Below are 24580 nucleotides of genomic sequence, written 5' to 3'. Positions count from 1 at the left end.
AACCTTTTAGGACCATTGCTCTTGCGATCCAAAGGAGAAAGATCGTGCTCTAACGCAATCCTAACAAGTTCCATTCTTGTTTCCAATCAAGATCACATGTTGGGGGAAAGATCGAAGATCTTGGGAATAAGATGGTGATCTTGACAACACTGCTAACAAATGTTAGCAGATATATAATACTAACAGGCACCTAACATTTACACAATAGGAATACAAATGATTTATTCTAGGTTAGATGGCCTCAAATAGATGCCCCTCCCGAGATGTGTGCAAGTCTGAAACTGTGCTTTGTTTATTTCTCCATTGCACAGCTGTGCAATTCCTTTGGAAAAATATTTCGTATTTTGGTAAGCATTGGATTAGTCACTTTGTCCTAGTTTGCAGGATCAGTTCCTACAAATTTGTTTTCAAGGGTTTGGTGAGAAGAAAAGTAAAATCTTGTGGAAATGTGATGTTTATTAGATTCTTTAGCTTTATATGGTTGGAAAGGAATGCCTGTACCATCAAGGTGTGTTCTCACCTCTGATTTTTTTTTTAGGATAAAATTATTTTCAGGGTTAGAATGATTTTCAGGATTTCAGTATGTTCAGCACTTTGTCTCCATGCACTACTTCACTGGCTCTTGTTTATCCTTCTGTACTACTTTTGTTGATGATTTCTTATCCTCCAATCTTTTGTACCTCTAACTCCAATAAAATTTCTTCTTTTCATCAAAATATATTTTGAAAAATAAAAGAATAGAAATGCAATACAAGTAACTGAACTAGTTTCCTTCTTGATGTTTTTTCCTTTTTGCAACAGCGATTTAAAGAATAAACACACTAAATAACAATGATGGAGATAACATACCACTTTCATAAATACTGACTGGGAGATCCTTTTGAGAATGATTGATAGAAGGATTGAGAAGAACATAAACTGGACTTTCGTTGATATCCATCAACTGTAACAGCAGAGTATCCGATAGAATCAGAATGAACAAAAGCATAAAAATGTAAATTATGTAAATCTAAATCTAGACCAGGAAGTCATTAACCTTTTGAAAATAGACAAGCATAAAAGGAAACTAGATTCAATGACACTCAGTAATGACAGTGTGCAGTAAGGTCTTACAACAGACCATAGAGCATGACAACAACACCGTAGAAAATATACAAGGAAAACTAATAGGTGTTACGATTATATAACTTAAGCCCTTTACATTTTTCAGATGAAATACATAGGAACCAAAAATACTAAGAACAGGTGCCAAAGGCAGTAGCCTAGAAAATGAATAAACACGTGATCATCTATTTCCTCATCACTTATATTATAAGCTATACAGCTGAAAATAACAAAGTTTTTTGCTTTTCAATTATCAGCTGTCAGAAACTTTTCATATGTTGCTGTTCAGAATAATGAATATCACAGTGGGGCTAATGGTCAGTAATGGGCAAGCATCAACCAGTTCACATCTGGCTACAATTTATAAAATTTTCACACTAAATAACCATTTTTGTTCAGCTTTCAATGAATTTTTCCATAAAAATTATGCTGTTCTATTAAAAATTAAAGTATACTTAGAGCTACCTCCTACTCTTGTCAAGAGTAGAAGTCTAAACAACCTCACATTCCAAAACCATTTCCAATTAATATCAGACACCAAAGTTTTTTTTTTTTTCAGAGATATTACATAGAAATCTGGAAAAATTTGGCAAGGCACATCAGAACATATGGATGACCTATGGTGAATTCTGCTCCAAGAAGTGAGAAGAAAATCAATAAAAAGAAAAGGAGTATGGCCAAAATCAATGGTTATACTAAAGAAGACACTAAAAACCCAAGGAGGAGACAGATATTTCAATCATGCAAAGGGCATTGCAAGGTTGAAGGGATGATAGACAGTTATGAAATGCCCAAAAAGTTAACACTATCAATTGCAAATTAGTTAGAAGGCCAGGTAAAGATAGAGAGTCAAAGATAAACTTAGATAGAATAAAGCTCCCACATGGCAGAAACATGGCAGTCATACAGCATAGAGCCATAAACCAAAGCAGAAAAGCAACTACCAAGGGGCTAATGCACAGATCAAGAAAGATAATCCCAAAGCTTAGCTAAGTAAGAAAAAAGTAGCAATAGAATAAAAAAATAAACAACAGGTGGAAAGCATTATCATGGCCACAGTGGAGGCAGAAAGAGCTGACTGTGGACTGATTTCCCCATAGTGAGGAATGGAGAACTTAGATGTCAAAAGCCATATTAATTTTATATTTTCATTATTTTGTGACAATATTTTTCACCCCAAATAAATTTCAATTGCTTCGCCCTTGGCCCATATTATTCTAGCTTTCTTTTTCAGCTGAATTCTACCTTAACGTATCCTCAAATTACTTCTTTAAAGCATGTCTCCAAATAAAATTATCTTCAAGTATCAAAGTTGTACTAACCTACCAATAATGGGCGTGCTAAAAATTAAGACAGATTGCAATAATGCAAACTTACAGCTTTGTGAATATGCATATCTGATTCCTGCGCATCACTTCCAGTTGAATACCATCCCAGTATGTAGAAATGTGGGAAAACCTTCTTATCTGAATAATTCAACTTCCAATCAAAAACCAAAACCTCAAAATAAAAAATGTATGTACGCTTATTTTCTAAAACGGAATTTGAGAAATTAACGTCGCAAAAAAAATTATATATCAAACAACAACGGTGTTAGATCAAGGTCGTTTTCCAACCCATAAAAAAAAAATACTCCAATTAAACATAGCATAATAATTAAAATTAAAAGAAAAAGAGAGGAAGGAATACTGAACAGAGCTCTTGCTTCTTCTCGAGGAAGGAACGATCGAGGGAATGGGTAGAAGGATCATAGAGGAGTTCGAAGCTGTTGAAGATCTCGACGGTGCGACCCTTCTGCACCCCTATGACACAGCCATAAACCCTCGGAGGAAGGGAAGAAACGACGCCGTCGCCGCCATTGGGGGCGGTGTTGTGCGGTGCGAGAGTTGGGTTCATCTGAGACTTCACCCTCGTGTAATGGTCCGAGATGTTCACGATTACCAGAGGGTGCAGCTTGAACGTCAATCCGCTACTCGACGACGAAGCCATCGGTATCGCATACAAGGAGTCAACGAATTTGGGGCTTAAGGATTTCGTTTCAATCGGAATTAGGGTTTCAGAATTCGCCCATGGAACCGGAAAAAGAGGGGTCCTCAAATTTCACAACGCTTTCCATTACTCTCTTTCTGGGTGTTGTATAGTTACATACTGTTCTCTCATCCTTGAATGTCAAAAATATAAATATAAAGGAAAAAGAGTAAAATACTACATTAAATAAAGTTTTTTAAATTAATTATTGTATTTTTTTAAATTTAGGAAAAAAAATCACATAGTTATATTAACTTGTTCTGAGAATAATTTCTTTTTTCAATTATTTTAGCTTGACATCAAATTTAAATTAATTTTTTTTATCGAAATATGTGACAATATTAGATTGAGAGTTATTCCCTAGTTTTAGTTTCCAATCCAATTTAATTCTTGCTTGATTTGTTTCAGTTAAAATCTCCAAATAGAATACCCAAACAACAATAAGAAAGGGAGAGTTTCATAAAGTCACTGTAACAAGGTTAAAGAGAATAACTACAACTCAAGAAATACAGACACTACTGATTAAACAAATTAAAATATTGATAACAATAAAACTTTTATGTTAATTCAAGAATACAAACACCAAGAGAAATTAAAATAATTGTGAGCTGCATGACTGCATGTTTCCTATGTGAGAACTATTCATCTCATGTATGCAGACCCATTTTCAAATCACTTGAGCTATGGTGAATAAGGGTGGGGTCTGGTACAATTAATTGAGTCTTACATAATAATCTATCACCATGGTACTTCATGCCAACAGCAAATTAAAGAAATATTTGATGTTTGGATGAGTTTAAAAAAATAAAAGAACAAAAAAACTATTTTATTTGTTTTGATGAATAAAAAAGTATAAAAATAATTAAGTTGTATTAAAATTTGAAATTGAGTTTAAAAAATTTAATTTTTTTATTTAAATATTTTTTAATAAAAATTACTTTTATTTTTTATAATTTTTATATTATTTTAATATTTTTAAAAGAATTGTTGTCCACTCTCCCTCCTCTTTTTTCTTTCTTGCATTCATTTCTCACACTGTTGTAAGGTGGTTTTGTTGAGTTCCTACCCTTTATTCAAACAAAGTAAGTTATCGGAAGTAACAGCCGCTACTTCTTTCAATAAGTTTAAAAATTTAATGGTAAAAAAAAATTAAACACAAATAAATTCTTTTCTATTTAAGTACTGTTTTTTATCCTTTAACCATATTTTCACTTTTAAGGACTTAAGATTTTATATATTGTTTTATTTATTTTTTATTTTAGATATTCATTAATAAGGCTTATTTTTTTGTTAATGGCTAGAGGTGCATACTAGAAAATCTATACTTATCGCTTTACTCTGTTAACAGTTGTTCTAGCATTATTCTTTTTTCATTAGAAAAACAAGCTAGAAGCTTCCATACGAAACACCCTAAATAATTTATTTATCAAAACATATTTGCATATATGAAAAATTTTAGTAACATATTCTTTTACTACACAATCATGTGAATCTCATTTTCTTTTACTCTTAATTTAATTATTTTCTCATAATTTTATAATTTTTAATAAATTTTAGTCACTAAAGGTGTGGAAAAAAGATTATTAGATAATGTTTATAATACTCTTCTAGCAATTTGTTAAAGGTTAGGCAGAGGAAGTGTCTTGGATTAAATTTTCAATGCAAAAGCTTAACCATGACGAGAGTGGAAATCATGTATTTAAAGAAACTCATATGCAATAAATCCTTCTTGTTGTCTTCATTTTATTCACCACTCTACAAAATTCTCCAATAACTAATTGAAAAACCTTTAAAAATAAAAAAGCCAACCTTCAAATGAAAGGAAGACCAAATTTGCACAAACAAAAATGATCTCGATAAAGTCCTTCAAAATTCATCAATTGGAAGAAAGTTATTTTTTTCTCCAAATAAAAAAGAAAACAAATATGGTTGGTATATCAATTATTACCTTTTTTTGCTGCTTTAACTATGATAAAAGAACTTTAAAATTTAGTATAATGGATGTAAGTCATTTATCTTATTTGGAACTCAAAAAGGCATGATTTTGGACAAACTTTTAACTTACATATTTGTTAATAGTAAGGATGATAAGAAGATTAGGTTAACACCTTTCTAATGTCTACTATGATTAATGATAAATTAAAATGAGTAATAATATAATTATTACCTTACTATTTTTTGCACTCTATACTAAGAAATGCAATGAAAGCAACCTTGACCTATAAAGAAAGGGCAACAATAGCATGTACATTAATCTAATCAACACCTGCACATTTGACATTTACAACGTTAGAAATACCTATAATTAGAATATTGATAGCTAAAACATCATCCTAGTGTAGATACAACTGTTTACGGTGAAAAATGATAATTTGTAAATAAATAATCCAAGAGCAATCTGAGGACTGGATTTAGGTCTTCTTAGATTCTTTTAAGTATGTTGTTAACGTAACAGTAAAATGGATGTCGCACAATAAACAATTTAGTAGGAATGGTGAATAGTAAATATATGAAACTGAAACAAACATAGAGGTTTTTATAGAAACATACCAAACAAGAACTAAATTGCATATAAAGAAATAAGCAAACGGAACTGAAATTAAAATGCAAAAACATAAATGTGCAGGAACATAAACATACGACTCCTCACAATGATGAACAGCAATCACCATAAGTTTCCTGGTAGTTGATGTCTAAGGCAGTGCAGGGTTTCAACATGCAAAGACTTCTAGGTGTAGTGTCTGGGTGCAAAAAGTCATCCTCTTAGAAAGTGAAGCTTTGAAGTATTTATAGGCAAGGGAAACCACCACCGTTCTCCTTTTTTTGCGGGCACTTCTTGGTAACTGCTTCAACTATTGCTCATTACCCACGACTGGCTCTGATTGTGCGGTCAGTTATGGTTTCTTTCATAACTGCTATTGTCCACGATCCTTCTTTGTGTTGTTGCATTTTCGTCTAGTGGTAACTGTTGATAACCGCTTCTGAGCCTTGTAACAACTTGAGTCCTATCATGACTCTTATAGACTTAGAATCTTTTCTTTTTGTTTCTATTTTTCGAGCAGATCTGAAAGAAATCTGAGAGACTCATTTAGTATTATATACTTAGAACCATTTCCCCCTCAATTTCTATTTTTCGACTAATTTTGGGTTGTCTGAGAGCTCTTTTTAATCTCATAGACTTAGAATATTTCCTCTGCTCATTCCTATTTTTCGAACAATTCTTAAGGGAATATGGAGCTCGGTCAGGTTTGTGGACTTGGAATATTTTCTGACTACTTTCTATTTTTTCGAGCAATTCTAGAGAAGGTCTAGAACTTCAAAAATCCTTAAAAACTCCTCAAACGACCTTTGGTCTTTGTGAACTTAGCACAATTTTCTGGTCAGTTTTTCGACCAGTTTTAGATATACTCAGTCCAATGCCTATAAGAGCTTCAAAAACTTCTCGAAAAAAGCCTTCAATTTTGTGGACTTAGAATAATTCTTTCAAGCAATTTTGAGAGAAATTTGGGTATAACAAAAATCTCTAAAACAACTCAAAATACAGCCTTTTCAAAAAACTCCTAAACTTCTTAAGTTCGTACCTACTTATTAATAAAGGATGAAGCTCTTTCTCTGACCCTCCAAAAACTCCTCAAAATATGATTTCTTCCACTATGATTTTATAACTTAGAAAAATTTTCTTTATCCCAAACAACAATTCAATATCAACACATATACAATATATATAAGAATCAATATATGTATAAAGGTAAAAGAATCAATAAAAACAACAACTCAATATCAACACATATACAATATATATAAGAATCAATGTATGTATAAAGGTAAAATAATCAATAAAACTATCTGATACAATTAAATCATCATTAATAAACTCACAAAAGATATCATGAACAATATCAATCAATGTAAAAAATAGAATGATCTTCATTAAAATGTCTCATGACATCAAAAATATTAAATCAAATCACACTGTCTTTAAACTATATGAAATGCAAATCGTGGAGTCGCGAGTGTTGCAATAAGCCAAAGAGTGTCAAAACCTATCAAAATAGAGGAAGATAGCACCTAACAAGTTTGTTTTTTTTTTTTTTTTATCGAAACAAGTTATACAACTATAATGGGAAATGCAATCAATTCGCAAACAAATTTTAAATTTTTTTAAAAAATTTATTTTTTTAACTTAAATTTTATATTATTTTTTTAGCAAAACAAACTTTATCTAATCTAATCAAATCTTAATCATAATTTAAATTTTAAATTAATTTTTTAAAAAGCAAAACAAACTATCAAATCTAATTAAATCATAATCCTAATTCTATTTATTTAAAAATGAAACTAATAAATTCAAATCTAATTATAATTACACACTTCAAACTAACCTTAATTAATTAACAAACCATGATTCAAATTCAGCTATAGAATCAATGTTCCGCAACAATGGTGTCAATTTGATTGATGTCATTTTTTATCAAATAAAAATCAATTTAAATATAGTAAACTACAAGACAAACTTGGATCCTTCTTTTGAGAGCTTTAGTTACAAATGCTAAAAATAAAACATAGAAAATTGGAGAGATTTTGAATGCAACCAAAAATGTAATTAAGAAATTAAAACACAGAAATGCAAGAAACCAAAAGTGATGGACCTAGAATTTCTACTCTACAAAACAGATTTGGGTCTGAAATCAATCTTAATCCAATTTTTTGAATTTAAATTAAAGAACACACGTTTTTAATCTAAATTCCTTGAATGATCATTAAATAGGTTTCTTTGATCAATTTAATATGATTCTTCTCAATTCGATCTCGAAAGTTCAAATTATGCGAACAAACATTTCAAGATCACACGAATAATAAATTCAACATGTGTGAACTATTTGAAACCATATCGACGTGATTCGAGACTAAATTAAAAGCATTTATGAAAAAATTGAGAAGGTAAGAAATAAGGTTCCAAATTATATTAAAATAGAAAATGTTACATCATCGCTTTGCGGGATTTAATTCATATTGATATCTATGAAATTACTCTTCCATCACACTAGTAAACACAAATACAGGTTTAAGAGCAATTATCATGGAAAGATTAAAACAAATATGTAAGGAGAAGAAATAAGAAAGAACTCAAATTAACTAAAAGTTGAAAAATAACAAAAATGTAAAAATGAAAAAAGTCAAAAAGAATTTGTCTCTTATTTCCTCTCTTTATATAGTGGCTAACCTTAAACTAAACCTAAGCTAATACGTACAAAAAGTAAAATAGTTCACAAAACCTAATTAGGCCCAAATCCTAATAACAAAATACTAATAGACACTTAATTCTCATAATAATATTAAAGAGTTAACTTCAAATATCGGTAACTTTTAGCTCAAAACTTCAAATCTAGCGAATGAGGTTTCAAATCGAAACTCTTTGAATTGGCTTTCCAACGCAAGAAGAATCACTAAAAAAAACTCTTCATAAATCAAGAGTTATAACCAAAATAGTAAGAAAGGTCAAAAGTGCTAAAATGTAAGAATTAGGTAGAATTACTAATTAAGGACCAAATAGGCCCAAACCAATAAAATTAGCCTAAAATAATGAAGTAATTATAGAAATAGTGTCAAGAGGTAGTGATTAAGAATGCTAAAATATCAATGTAATATGATTCATCATAAATAATAAGATTAATAATGATAATGAGAAAATCATATATGGAGGCAATTATGTTACTGTAATGGCTGCAAAAAATAAGGATGATAATGAGGTACATGGAGAGTGGCTTATGGCTACCAGGTGGAAAAAATCTAAACCGAAAACAGTTAAATCCAAGAAAGGTAGAACATGTCACAATGAGTTTGTAGAGAAAAAAGAAAAAGCTATTTTGGGGCTTCTAATGTTGTCTTTCAAAGGAATAAAGACTCACAAGTCAAAATTCTCAAATACAGTAATAGTAAAAAAAATACAAAGAGGTGATTTTCATACCATTGGCCATGAGAAAAAGGAGATGAAGGGACAATAAGTAACAAACTCTCAGCAAGCCAAATTTCTAGATCCACATTCCAAAAGTGTGATAAGATCACATCCAACAAAAGGGCATTTGCATGCCTATGCAGAAATACCTAACTCTAACTCCTTGAGTCAACTTAATAAAGGTATAACACTCGATGGAGGTCAAGCCATGAACATAGAACTTGGCTAAGAAAATTGTTTCAAATTTCTAAAGACACAATTGGAAAACATCATAGTTTCAGGATCGATGATAAGAAATGAAGAGAAGTTTATGGTGGAAGTGGTTGGAATACAACCCCTCAATGCTTAAATTTCATACCCTCATGGCTCACCTTGTCATGATGTTAAAATTTAAGGAACCTTCAATCTTCTTTGGAATATTAGAGTAGTTAGTAATAGAAAAGGACAAATATATGTCAAGGATCTTATTAGTAGATACTACCCTATGATACTTTTTCTTTGTATGACTCACATTAAATCTACTAAAACTTCTCAATTTTAAAGGAAAATAGATTATTTATAAGTCTCAATTGTTAGGATCCAAGGACACTCAAGTGGTTGGTTTATGAATTTTTGCTTAAGAAAATAATTAGTTCAACCTTGTAGTCACCTATATTGACCTTTACTTTATCACCATTAAAATATGGATAATGGATAAAGAATAGCACTGCATTTGTGTTTATGCCAATCCTATAGCAACTATAAGAAAAGAGATGTGAATAACCTTAAACGGTGTCCATGTCAATTTTTCTATTTCATGGATGTTGATTGGAAACTTCAACGATATGCAATTCCCTTTTGAGCAAAAAGGTGGAATTTATTCATACGACAAGGCTAAAGCGTTCAATACCAGGCTTAATGAGTGTGACTTAACTAATATTCTTTTATCAAGTTGCGTATTCACTTGTTATAGGAATCATAATGGTCAACACGTTCTTTCAAAGAAATTAGACATATACGTGACAATTCTACCTCGGTTAAGTAGCTTTCTAGAAGCCTTTGTGGAAACACTTACTCTTCTGCACTTTAATTATAGTCCCTTATTGTTAAGGTATGGAGGCATTCCTGATGTTCCATCAATTTATTGAGATTTTTAGAGTATAAAGACATCCAAAACCCTTTGAAAAGTTATTTTGAGTAGTCTTTTTCTTTGTCTTCATTAGTTGTTTATGTTATTGCACTTTCTAAATGTTTTGCTGGAATTATGAGCGCTCAGGCGCTAATCTCCACCGCCCAGGCAGAATTTACTGGTTTTATTTTGCTCTCAGGTAACCTGCAGCCTAGGCACCCAAATCGCAATGCCTAAGCGCCCATGGCGTGTTGTGCTCTCTGGTGACCTGCAGCCCAAGCGCCCAAATCGCAACGCCTAGGCACCCACTGATGCTGTCAAGTAAATTTTCATATAAATAGAAGGAAAGAAAAGGATTAGGGAGGGAAGCAAGGGCGAACTCAAGAGAAAACGGAAGAAAAGAGCTTGGAGCTACGATATAACTTGGGAACAAGAGGAAGAGGAGAGATTGAAGATTCATCTTTCCAATTCTTGGTTCTTTATGGAATTTCCTACAATTTTCTTCTTTGTTCTTCATAGAATGAGTTGCTAAACTCCATAGCTAGGGGAAAGGATTAGGTCTGAGATGGGTGTATTGAGATTGGATTTCTAAGGTTTTGATATTGGATTTCTTGGATTAATTGTTCGTCTTTCGATCATATATGCAAGAATCATGAGTTTTTGTTCATGAGTGGATTAGGGTTCTTATATGATTTGGAAAAATTGTGTATGAATTAGCTCAAAAGATGAACTACATGAATTTCAAGGTTTAGGAATATTTCTTGAATTTTGTGTGATATGTGGATTGATTTAGTGCTTCAACTATATTTGTGTTGAGATATAGTCAAGGAATTGTCATATTTTTTCATAAGTAAAGAATGGATTCACCAAGGAATTGGGGTTCATTCACTTGAAATCCTTTCATTAATCTAAGATTTTCAATTCAAGTGTTTAGAAATTCAACACGGATTAAGAAAAACACAGACCATCCTAACCTCTAGTGTTTTAAATCTTGAGATCACTCTTTACTTGTTGAAGGCAATATTTATTCCATTATAAATCTCTATTTTGTTTTAATTTCAATTGTAGAGCTTTCTTCGATCCAAATAGTTGATGTTGTCTAACTAGAAATTTGATTAGTGAAGTATTGTTTGATAAGTCAATCCTTGTGGGATGATACCCACTTACCGTGGTATTTACTTAAAATGATTCGGTGCACTTGCCGAGTAGTTATCAAGTTTTTGGCGCCGTTGCCGGGGATTGAATGTTATCAACAATATTAGTAGCTGAGAAAATTTTTAATTTAGACACTTAATTTTGTATAGAAAATAATTTTTACTTTTATTTTACTTTATTTTTTTCTATTCTATGTAGTTTTCTTTTTGTTATTTGATAACATTGTTCTCATAACTGTTTAGTTTCTTGTATGCGAGGTACTATTAATTCAGATTCTCTGCAGTTTGATCCAGAAATTGAGAAGACAACAAGGAGACTTAGGAAAGAAGCTAAGGCAAGAAAGCAAATAGAAAAGGACGCAGAAATGGCTGAAGAGAATGACAATCAGAATGTCAGGAGAACACTAGGAGAATATGCCACACTTAGTGCTGATGGGTGTAGATCTAGCATTACAAGACCTCCAATTCAAGCTAATAATTTTGAGTTGAAGCCTGCACTCCTACAGTTAGTTCAACAGGAACAGTTTGGGGGAGGACCGTTAGATGATCCTAATTTGCATATAGCAAATTTTCTACAACTTTGTGACACTTTCAGAGTTAACGGGGTCAGTTCGGATGCTATTCGACTAAGACTCTTCCCATTTTCACTTAGAGATAAGGCAACAATGTGGCTCCGGTCTCAACCTCAAGGGAGCATTTCTACATGGGATGATTTAGTCAACAAATTTCTTAGGAAATTTTTCCCACCTCAGAAGCTGGCAAAGTTGAGGAATGAAATTAACACCTTCGCTCAGAAGGATGGAGAGTCACTTTATGATGCATGGGAGCGATTCAAGGAGTTGTTGAGAAAATGTCCACATCATGCCCTTCCTGACTGGCTTCAAATTCAGACATTCTATGATGGGTTGGTATCATCTGTTAGATCAATGGTAGATGCAGCCTCTGGAGGATCATTGCATAGTAAAACCTCAGAGGAAGCTCTCCAATTGATTGAGACCATGGCTGCAAATAATTTTATGTCCTCAAATGAGAGGTCAATAGGGAGAAAGGGTATTATGGAGTTAGAGACACTAGATGCCATACTTGCTCAAAACAAGCTTATGTCTCAACAATTGACTAATCTCAACAAACAGTTTGGGCAATTGCAGGTTGGAGCTATAGGTTCTCAACTTTTAGTATGTGACTTTTGTGGTGGTAAACATGAAAATGGAGAATGTGAAGCTGGTACATCAACTCAGTTATCTGTTGAGTAGGTAAATTACATGGGAAATCCTCCAAGACAACAAAATAACCCCTTTTCTAACACATATAATCCAAGGTGGAGGAACAATCCTAATTTTTCCTGGAGTAATCAAGGGGCTCAGAAGAATTTTAATGCTCCATTTCAAGCTCCAGTGGCCCACCCACCTACTCAACCAAAACCATCTACATTGGAAGTTGCTTTAGAAAAGTTATCTCAATCAACAACAAGTTTTGTGCAGCAGACCTCTAGTTTCATGCAAGAAACAAGAGCTAATTTTAAAAATCAAGAAGCTTCAATTAGAAATTTGGAGAGTCAAGTTGGGCAAATTGCAAAACAGTTGGCAAAAAAACCACCAGGAACATTTCCCAACAATACTGAGCCAAATCCTAAGGGGCATTGTAAGACAATCATTTTGAGAAGTGGCAAGACATTGGAAGTACAGCCTAAAGAGAGCAAGGAGGAGGAAATTAAGAGTCCTCAAATGGAGGATAAAGTTGAAGTTGAAGATCTTTCATCTGAGATTTCAAATAAATTTCAAGAGCAGGGGAAGCAACAATTTAGTGAGTCTTCCAAAGGAAAGAAGAAAGTTGTAGATTGGGACAAAACTGTTGAATTGTCCCTATATGCTAAAGTTCCTTTTCCACAGAGACTTCAGCAGCAGAATCAAGACAAACAATTTTCTAAGTTTTTGGAAGTGTTTAAAAAATTACAGATTAACATTCCATTTGCTGAAGCCTTGGATCAAATGCCATTGTATGCCAAGTTTATGAAAGATTTGCTTTCAAGGAAGAGGAAACTGAAGGAAGATGAAACTGTGATGCTTACTGAAGAGTGTAGTGCTATCATTCAAAGGAAATTGCCTCAAAAGCTGAAAGACCCAGGTAGCTTCCACATTCCTTGCACTATTGGTAGTTTGACCATTGGTAGAGCATTGTGTGACCTTGGGGCTAGCATCAATTTGATGCCATTATCCATCATGCATAACCTGAAAATTAAGGAAGTGAAGTCTACCATGATTTCATTGCAACTAGCTGATCGGTCTATCAAGTTTCCATATGGGATAGTTGAAGATGTGTTAGTCAAAGTTCACAAATTTATTTTCCCTGCGGATTTTGTGGTGTTGGATATGGAAGAGGATTCTGAGATGCCCCTAATTCTAGGACGACCATTTCTGGCAACAGGTAGGGCATTGATTGATGTTCAACAAGGAGAGCTTGTATTACGATTGCATGATGAGAAAGTAATTTTTAATGTGTTTGAAGCCATGAAGCATTCAGTGGAGAAAAAGCATTGCTTGAAAATTGATGTAATTGACCCATTGATAAGAGAAGCTTTTCATAAAGAAGCTTTATCATGTCCTCTTGAAGTAGCTCTAGTGAATTCAAATATGTCAAGTGATGAGGATAGAGATAAGCCAGAAGTTGTTGAGTGTGTGAAATTGCTGGAAGCTTTGCCACCAATCATGAATTTAAAGGAGAAGGAAGACTTACACTTGATGAAAGAAGTCAAGAAAGAAGAGCCCCCAAAGCTTGAATTGAAGCCTCTGCCTTCAACTCTCAAATATGCATTTCTTGGAGGTAAAAATTCTTATCCTGTGATTATTAGTGCATTCTTGAGTGAATTAGAGGAAGAAAAATTATTAAGAGTGTTGAGAGAACACAAGACTACTATTGGTTGGACTATTAGTGACTTAAAGGGGATAAGTCCAACTATGTGTATGCATAAGATTCTATTGGAGGAAGATAGTAAGCCAGTTGTGCAACCCCAGAGAAGGTTAAATCCAACAATGAAGGAGGTGGTTTTAAAAGAAGTGTTGAAATTGTGGGATGCAGGAATTATCTACCCTATTTCTGATAGTTCATGGGTAAGTCCAGTTCAAGTTGTACCTAAGAAGGGTGGCATCACAGTAGTGTCTAATGAAAACAATGAGCTGATACCTACAAGGACAGTTACAGGCTGGAGGATGTGCATAAATTACCGCAGGCTGAATGCAGTAACTAGAAAAGATCATTTCCCCTTACCATTCATTGATCAAATGTTGGAAAGGTTAGCTGGGCATGCCTACTATTGTTTCTTGGATGGATATTCAGGTTATAATCAGATTGTGGTGGATCCTGCAGATCAAGAGAAGACAGCATTTACTTGTCCATATGGTGTTTTTGCTTATCGGAGAATGCCTTTTGGATTGTGCAATGCCCCAGCAACATTTCAAAGGTGCATGCTTTCTATTTTCTCTAATATGGTAGACAAATTCATTGAGATATTTATGGATGACTTCTCTGTTTTTGGTAGTTCTTATGATGCATGTTTGCATAACTTGTCTTTGGTTTTAAAAAGGTGTCAAGAAACAAACCTTGTTCTTAATTGGGAAAAATGCCATTTTATGGTTACTGAAGGTATTGTTCTAGGCCACCGGATTTCTTTCAAAGGTATTGAGGTAGATAAAGCTAAAGTTGAAATTATTGAAAAATTACCTCCTCCTGTAAATGTTAAGGGCATTAGAAGTTTTTTAGGACATGCTGGCTTTTATAGAAGGTTTATAAGAGATTTTTCAAAAATTGCAAAACCATTGTGTAATCTTTTGGTTAAAGATGCACCATTTGTTTTTTATGAGAATTGCTTGCATGCCTTTGAGATTTTGAAGGAAAAACTAGTTTCAGCGCTTATAATTTCTACACCTGATTGGACTTTGCCATTTGAAGTAATGTGTGATGCTAGTAACTTTGCAATAGGTGCTGTTTTGGGTCAAAGAAAAGATAAGTTGTTGCATGTAATTTATTATGCTAGTCGTGTTTTGAATGATGCACAACGTAATTATGCAACTACTGAAAAGGAGTTACTTGCAGTTGTTTTTGCTTTTGACAAATTTCGGTCATATTTAGTTGGTTCTAAGGTAATTGTTTATACTGATCATTCTGCACTTAAGTATCTTTTGTCTAAGCAGGAAACAAAACCAAGATTGATCAGATGGGTGCTACTATTACAAGAATTTGACTTGGAGTTGAAAGATAAGAAAGGCACAGAAAATTTGGTTGCGGATCATTTGTCTAGGATTGTTCAAGAAGGAGTTCAAAACATGCAGTTGTTACCGATTAAAGAAGAATTTCCTAATGAACAATTGTTTGTTGTGCAGGCACTTCCATGGTTTGCTGATATGGCCAATTATAAAGCTGCCAAAGTTTTACCAGAAAGTTTGAGTTGGAATCAAAAGAAGAAGTTCTTACATGATTCAAGATATTTCTTTTGGGATGAACCTTATTTATTCAAGAGGTGTGCTGATGGGATGATTAGAAGGTGCATTCCAGAGGAGGAGGTGCAAGGTGTTTTATGGCATTGTCATGGCTCTGAGTATGGTGGACACTTTGGGGGAGAAAGAACAGCAGCCAAAGTCTTGTAGAGTGGTCTTTATTGGCCCACAATTTTCAAAGATACCCGGTCTTTTGTGGAAAAATGTGATAAATGTCAAAGGACTGGAAATTTATCAAGAAGGAATGAGATGCCACAGAACTACATTTTGGAAGTGGAGTTGTTTGATGTTTGGGGGATAGACTTCATGGGTCCTTTCCCTTCATCATATTCTAATCAATATATTCTTGTTGCTGTGGATTATGTGTCCAAGTGGGTGGAAGCTATTCCATCACCCACTAATGATGCCAAGGTAGTTGTGAATTTTCTAAGAAAGAACATTTTCACAAGATTTGGAGTTCCAAGAGCACTTATTAGTGATGGAGGGAGTCATTTCTGTAACAAACAAATTGAGGCATTACTACAAAAATATGGAGTCAAGAACAAGATAGCTACCCCATACCATCCTCAAACAAGTGGTCAAGTTGAGGTGTCTAACAGGGAGTTAAAAAGAATTCTTGAAAAGATGGTTGGTGCATCAAGGAAAGATTGGGCAAGGAAAATTGAGGATGCACTTTGGGCTTATAGGACAGCTTTTAAAACTCCTATAGGAATGTCTCCATATCAATTGGTGTTTGGAAAATCCTGCCACTTGCCCGTAGAGTTAGAACATAAGGCTTTTTGGGCAATAAAATTTCTGAATTTTGATGTTAAAGCTGTCAATGAAAAAAGACTTATCCAACTTAATGAACTTGAGGAATTCCGACACCAAGCTTATGAAAATGCTCGCAAAGAAATTGCATGACAAGAAAATTTCTTTCAAGCTTTTTGAAGCAGGACAACAGGTGTTACTATTTAATTCAAGATTAAAGTTGTTTCCTGGGAAGTTGAAGACAAGATGGTCTGGACCATTTGTAATAAGCAAGGTTTCTCCGTTTAATGCTGTGGAGTTACTTGAACCAACATCTGGAAGAAAATTCACAGTAAATGGTCATAGGTTGAAGCATTATTTTGGAGGGGAGGTTGATAGGCAGAAGTCAACCTTACCATTATCATGAAGAAGTGCAACACGTCAAGCTTATGACGTTAAAAAAGCGCTTTATTGGGAGGCAACCCAATCTTTAGTATCCTTTTTTTTAATTTGTTTTGTTTTTCCTTGTTTTATTTTAGTTAGCTTAGTTCAATTTTTTATTTATTAAGAAATAAATAAATAAATAAAAAATGGCCCAAGTCTTTTTATGGACCGCCCAAGCGCTAACTGCACGAGAAAATTGAAGTGGTCTCAGGGTGTCCAGCGCCTAGGCTTTATTCTTCACCGCTTGAGCTCTTACTGAAAAAAAAAATGGATTGTAGTTTCTGGTGGTTCACCGCTCAGGCGCTAAACCTTTCCGCCTAGGTGTTTACTGCGTAAGAGAAAAAGAGAGGCTTTCAGGTAACTCAGCGCCTAGGCGCTAGATTCGTATAGCTCAGGCGCTTCGACAAGTGATATTTTAAATGAAATTGGGTGTTTTGAAGCAAGGAACTCCAACAAGCTTTTCCAAGTGATAAATTTCATGCCTCAAAGAAAGAAAAGGGCTGTTAGCAAGGCTGGCTCTAGCTCAGCAAATGATTTTGATCAAGATCGTTTCAAATCCCGTGCACATGAAGTACAGTTCAATAATGTATTATTGACTCGGACCTTGGTGCGAGAAAGAGGATTCAGTCTTCACGAAGGAGAGTACCCTGAAATTCAAAATCAAATTAGAAGAAGGAATTGGACAGCTTTATGTGCGAGTCCTCAATCGGGAAAGATGAATTTGGTACAGGAATTTTATGCTAATGCATATGTGGTGTCTAATGATGAGACAGAGCAAAGTGAAGAAAGTGAATTCAAGAGTTTTGTCCGAGGGAGAGAGATTGATTTCAGTCCACAAGCTATTGACACTTTCTTTGGCATAGGATATCAAAACCCATATTGTAGTTATGAGCACAGAATGGAACATGAACAAAGACGTGCTGATGTATTAAGCGATTTGTGTAAGGAAGGCGCACAATGGGGATTGGATGCACATGGAAATCCTTTGTCTCTACGGAAAGCTGATTTAACCCCAGTTCCTCGAGCTTGGTGCACATTTGTTCAATCTAGACTTATCACAAAGTTAAATCACTCAGAAGGCGCATGGAACAAGCCATCCTTATTCATTGTATAATTAGAGGTTCACAAATTGATGTGGGGAACCTAATTGCTTCAAAGATACATGAAATGGCTCAAGCATCATCTGGTAGTCTGGGATATCCAAGTTTAATTACACAATTGTGTAGAAGAGCAGGAATTAATATTGAAAGAGATATTCCAGTCTTACCAGAGCGACCAATTACTGCAGCCACTATAGCCCAGGAGATCTGGAGACCCCGAACTCAAACCCAGCCTGGTTCTAGTAGGCCAAGGTGTTCTCTCACCACAGCACAAAGGTTAGAGCAATTGGAAAACCATCAAAGGTTAAGCACTCGTCAAAATCAATATCTCATCCGTGCTGTCCAAGGATTAGAAGTAATGGTAAGACGAATAGCTATTGAGCAAGGAATGGGACCAGATGAATTGGAGTACCAGATGAGGATCTTTTAAGGTCAGTTGATGCTGAGCAGGAGCAAGAGGTTGGAGAAGAAGAAGAGGCTAATGAAGACTAAGTCGAGGAGAAACGGGGAAGTTTTCTATTTCTGTTTATTGTATTGTTAGCTTCCTTGTGTTTCTAGTTGATTTCCTAATTAGGTTAGTTTAGACACTGTTATGTTTAATATTGTTTATGTCAATGGTATTTTTTATTTATTTATTTATTTTATTTTATTTTTTTAAAAAAAAAGGCCTTTTGATTATAGTTATAACTGGTCTTCTTAAGAATTGTGTTGAGTGCTCAATGATTTGATTAAATTTTCTATGAACTTGAAGTATCATGAGCACAATGTTTTGAATGGATCATGCTCTCATCCATTGAGCCTATTATTGCTTTGAACTAAGATGTGCATTTTCTTGGTGAGGGACTGGATTAATTTTCTAAAGAAAGATTATGTGATATTCTTATATTGACTCTTATCTTGGAAAATGTGTGATTCTCTATTGAGGCGAAATCCTAGGGTAGTGCATCTTGGTGAAATGATTAGGGCATTCTTTGGATCGTTTGAGCCTTTCAAGCCAACCAGATAATGTATATCCATAGGTCCCCTTTGAAGCTGAAAAAAAATTTTTTTGATAATAGGCCTTTCTTTTGCTTTTAACTTTATTTTATCTTACCTTCCTTTAAGCTCAAAAAAAAAATTATATATTCTACCTGTAACAAGTTTTGTTGAGTTCCTTAAGTAATGCATTACATGCTATATTCATCGTATTATGGTGCCATGTTTTTGCAAATGAAGTTATTTTTGTGAATTCCTCATAAAAAAAAAGAGAAAAGAAAAAAAATAGGGGGGAGATTAAAAAAAAAAAGCACAAAGTAAAATAAAAAATTCTTTTGTTTCATTATTGCTAAAGTTATTTAGGATTGTAATGTATGCTTTAAGTACTCAACCTAGTGTCAATTTCCTTTTCCCTTCTTTCTTAACCTTACCCTTTGGCCTTACATTACAAACTTTAAAGGACCTTTTTGATCACTTTGATGCATTGCTTCTACATTAGTGGAGATAGAGATGAAAAATATGGACTGAGTATGAGTTATTTTTAAGTATTTGCATAATTCAATCTGGATTTTTTTATTCGGAACTGATTCATGGTTTTGTACATTTTTAGGCGGGTCATAAGGAGTACAGGTGGTGAGTGTTTGATAGTATTTGATCTTTGTGCTTCTGTTTGAATCGGTATTGAGAATTTGTTCTGAGAGTACATAAGACGCACAATTCTTATTTAAAAATATTGGTTAGGTGCATAATTGTCTTGATTTTTTTTTTTTTTTTTTTTTTATTTTTTTTTTGTGTTGCTTGAGGACAAGCAACATATTAGGTTTAGGGGTGTGATGTTCCATCAATTTATTGAGATTTTTAGAGTATAAAGACATCCAAAACCCTTTGAAAAGTTATTTTGAGTAGTCTTTTTCTTTGTCTTCATTAGTTGTTTATGTTATTGCATTTTCTAAATGTTTTGCTGGAATTATGAGCGCTCAGGCGCTAATCTCCACCGCCCAGGCGAAATTTACTGGTTTTATTTTGCTCTCAGGTAACCTGCAGCCTAGGCGCCCAAATCGCAATGCCTAAGCGCCCATGGCGTGTTGTGCTCTCTGGTGACCTGCAGCCCAAGCGCCCAAATCGCAACGCCTAGGCACCCACGGATGCTGTCAAGTAAATTTTCATATGAATAGAAGGAAAGAAAAGGATTAGGGAGGGAAGCAAGGGCGAACTCAAGAGAAAACGGAAGAAAAGAGCTTGGAGCTACGAGATAACTTGGGAACAAGAGGAAGAGGAGAGATTGAAGATTCATCTTTCCAATTCTTGGTTCTTTATGGAATTTCCTACAATTTTCTTCTTTGTTCTTCATAGAATGAGTTGCTAAACTCCATAGCTAGGGGAAAGGATTAGGTCTGAGATGGGTGTATTGAGATTGGATTTCTAAGGTTTTGATATTGGATTTCTTGGATTAATTGTTCGTCTTTCGATTATATATGCAAGAATCATGAGTTTTTGTTCATGAGTGGATTAGGGTTCTTATATGATTTGGAAAAATTGTGTATGAATTAGCTCAAAAGATGAACTACATGAATTTCAAGGTTTAGGAATATTTCTTGAATTTTGTGTGATATGTGGATTGATTTAGTGCTTCAACTATATTTGTGTTGAGATATAGTCAAGGAATTGTCATATTTTTTCATAAGTAAAGAATGGATTCACCAAGGAATTGGGGTTCATTCACTTGAAATCCTTTCATTAATCTAAGATTTTCAATTCAAGTGTTTAGAAATTCAACACGGATTAAGAAAAACTCAGACCATCCTAACCTTTAGTGTTTTAAATCTTGAGATCACTCTTTACTTGTTGAAGGCAATATTTATTCTACTATAAATCTCTATTTTGTTTTAATTTCAATTGTAGAGCTTTCTTCGATCTAAATAGTTGATATTGTCTAACTAGAAATTTGATTAGTGAAGTATTGTTTGATAAGTCAATCCTTGTGGGACGATACCCACTTACCGTGGTATTTACTTAAAACGATTCGGTGCACTTGCCGAGTAGTTATCAATTCCCTAAGTGTGTAGTCCCTAACCTTCTTGCTTTCAAGCATCCTCGATAGTTCACAAAGACTATGATTTAATTGTTTCTAAGTCCTAGAAGGAAGGTAGGGGAAATCTCATTTTTTTCACTTTAGAAGGTCAGAGAGAATTCTATCAATTTCAACAATGAGACATTTGTTAATATTACTTAGAACAAGAAAAATATTGAAACTATAATTAGGAGAAATCTAAAGCGGTTAAAGAGGATTGACTCAACTTGTATCACTCATGTTGAAAGATAGCTACAATTTGAGTATAGCAAATTCTTTTTCAAAAGGAACTTCTATGGCACCAAAAGTTCAGAAAGAATTGGATTAAACTTTAGAATTGTAACACCTCATTTTTTCATATCCAAACTATAATTAGAATGAGAAAAAATAAGATTCATGGTCTCACTCTTCCTAATGGTATATGGTGCTCTAATGATTTAATTTTACAAGAATAAGCTTATAGCTTCTTTGTGAATCTTTTTTGCAGCTAATCTTATGTCACAAATGCATTGTTCCATCTATATAATATCCTAACAATCACACTTGAGAATGCTTTCAATTTGGAGCAGCCTATTTTAAAAGACAAAGTCTCCTAGATTTCCATGCTATGCATCCCTACAAGGCTTCTAGGCTTGATAGCTTCCAAGCATTCTTCTACAAACTATACTAGCATGAAGTGGGTAGCATATAAGCAAACTAGTTAGTAATGCTTTAAGAAAGATACTTTGATAGCAAGCTCTCACAGAGTCTTATCTATCTCATCCCAAAAGTGAACTGTCCTAGCAATTTCAAGGAATTCTAGCTAATTAGTCTTTGCAATATCATTTATAAAATTATTTAGAATGTGTTTGTTAATATGTTGAGACCTGTTCTTATTGACTTCATTGAACCTCTCCATAGTAGTTTCCTCCTAAGCTAGGGTACTATGAACAACACAATTGTTTTGCAGGAAACCTTTATATGATGCACATGTTCGAGAGGAAAAAAGATAATGTTGCCTTTAAATTAGATCTAGAAAAAAACTTATGATCATATTGATTAGGAATTCTTAAGGCATACTCTCCTAAACTTTGGGTTTCAAATAAAATAGTAGCTATTACTATGCACTTTGTTACTACCCCATCCATGAGGGTTTTGTGGAATGTGAATAAGCTTTCTTTATTTTCTCCAAATAGTGCCCTTTGCCAAGGAGATCCACTCTCTCCATATCTCTTCATTTTGTGTATGGAGATATCGACTCTTGCTATAGAAGATTTTGTAAGGAATAATTATTGACAACTAGTTACGGTTAGCAAAAATGATCCAGCTATATCCCATCTACTTTTTGTTAATGGTGTGCTTTTATTTATCAAAGCTAAAAGCTCTTAAATTAGAATCACAAACAAAATTATTGATCGATTTAATGTTATGTCTGGTCTAAAGGTTAAGATGATAAAATTTTGGGCTTCTGCTTCGATTGATATCAATGGTCATAAGTAAGACAAGTTCACCTTTATCACAAGTATTCGTTTTACTTCTTCCCTTGATAAGTATCTTGGCTTTCTATTGATATGAGGTAGAGTAAAAAGAAGATGCATTGACTTCATTATGATAAAAATTCAACATAAACTTGTTAATTGAAAGTTTAGTTTCCTTAATAAAGTGGGACGTTTAACTCTAGTTAGGTTAGTTATTATAATAATCTCAACATACTACGTATAACTATATTGGTAATTGACAAGTTTCCTTGTGATATCATGACTGGTCAGTAGGGATAGAAATAGGCGTCATGTTAGACTTTACTTTAAACAGGCCCGACCTGTAACATAATTATTGAGTCTGAGTCTGGCTTATTACTTGTTAAAGGCTTTATTTTCAGTATGGTCTGACTTATTTAGGGGGTTGGCCTGACCTAAACCATGTTAACAAAGTTTGCTACAACAAAATTATTTTAATATTAATGAAAATATAAATATTTTATTATCAAATTAGTTTATATATTTTTCTAATTTTTATCTGTGGTATTGATAATTATTAAATAATTGTAATATTTTTATATAAGTTTATAAATAATTTTTAAAATATTATTTCAGTATTAACTATAAATGTTTCATATTATAAAATTTTTATATTTTTATTTTTCTTAATTTATTTTTATAAAATTATTAAAGTATTAAAGATTTTAGTTTTTTTTTGTGAGAATCATATTTTGTTTGTTTAAAGACATCTTATATTCAACAAATAAAGTCACAATGAACACATAAAATTGATTACAAAAATAATATTTATAAAATTTGTTGAATCATCTAAAAAAATTATTATATTTTAAAAAAGTAAATAAATACCATCATTGTGAAAATTGTAGACAATATTTTATATTATAAAATCCATAGATGCAAAAAGATAACATATGAGCATAGTAAGAATTAATAAATATTGATAAATTTAACTTTTGACTCATCTTAATTTAATAGAATTTATATTTAAATTAAATAATTTAAATTTCTAAACTTTTATCTTAATGGAAAATATGTGATAAAACTTAGTATAAAAATTTAAACTCAATACAATATATATATATATATATATATATATATATAATAACAATAATAATAACTATTAAATTAAAAAATAATTACAAAATATTTAATTTTATTTGTTTCATTAATTTGTTATTTTAAATTAACAAATATACGTAAAATTAACTACACTATAACATTAATGTAATATAGAAATTATTACAGATACATTACATTAAAACATATGCTTATATATTATATATAAATTGATAAATTAATTAATAATTTAATTTTTTTTGTTTATACTTTTTCTATTTAGGTAAATATTTACTAATTATTTAATTTCAAATGTATATTAACAACTATATTTTTCAAGAAAAGATCTATCTACATCTATGTCAAATTCATTAAAAATAATTACTTAAAATTGTACGTATTTATATTTAGGTATGTGGCTGTGTACTGTGGCACCCTATATAACATTCTTATATCATTTTTTCGTATAATGTATATTTTATACTTTATAATTTGTTGCAAAATACGAATTTCGTGTATAATGAGCTTATTTATAACTAATTTCTAAAATTTTCTTTCCTGTGAAGCAATTTGTACAAATATGCATAACAAAATTCTAAATGTGGTATTAAACATAATTTAAATTCATAAGTTAAAAAAAATTGTACATGCATTTCATAGATCTAGTACAATAATTTACAAATCATTTGTCAAAATATATAGAACTTAAAATAATATTTACATCACTAAGATATTTACATTACATGCACAAATATAAGTTCCAGAACAGTCTCAATATAATCCAACACTGCAAGCTAGTCCTATTCATCAATCCTGTGCCAGCTATCTATCTCAGCCAAATCCTCTGAGTCTATATCATCATTTGAACCCAGATAACCATCGTCTGA

The 24580-nt window shown here is 32.8% G+C and overlaps 1 protein-coding gene and 1 non-coding gene across 4 annotated transcripts in view; both read right to left on the bottom strand.

Annotated features, from left to right (window-relative positions):
- The window catches only part of LOC113845791 (COP9 signalosome complex subunit 6a-like), a 30549-nt gene extending 9375 nt beyond the window's left edge, over window positions 1-21174 (bottom strand). For 2 of the 3 annotated variants that reach the window (XM_027473348.1, XM_027473347.1), the window contains exons 1-4: window positions 21163-21174; window positions 2799-3224; window positions 2482-2570; window positions 850-943 (exon numbers count right to left, since the gene is read on the bottom strand). In XM_027473348.1, the coding sequence (XP_027329149.1) occupies window positions 850-943; window positions 2482-2570; window positions 2799-3093 (478 nt within the window). In that variant the 5' untranslated portion in view covers window positions 3094-3224; window positions 21163-21174. Of the gene's footprint in view, window positions 1-849; window positions 944-2481; window positions 2571-2798; window positions 3284-21162 lie in introns of those variants that run through there. The other variant, XM_027473346.1, reaches the window with a different exon arrangement.
- On the bottom strand, window positions 12112-12218 carry LOC113848698. The gene has a single exon (XR_003501961.1). It is a non-coding gene; the product is annotated as a small nucleolar RNA R71 (small nucleolar RNA).
- Window positions 21175-24580: the final 3406 nt, after the last annotated feature.

The sequence above is a fragment of the Abrus precatorius genome, unplaced genomic scaffold (assembly GCF_003935025.1).
Source record: "Abrus precatorius isolate BTA unplaced genomic scaffold, Abrus_2018 Scaffold8, whole genome shotgun sequence".
Classification (NCBI taxonomy): domain Eukaryota; kingdom Viridiplantae; phylum Streptophyta; class Magnoliopsida; order Fabales; family Fabaceae; genus Abrus; species Abrus precatorius.
Note: the sequence above shows the minus strand (reverse complement) of the source record. Positions and strands in the feature narration are given on the sequence as shown.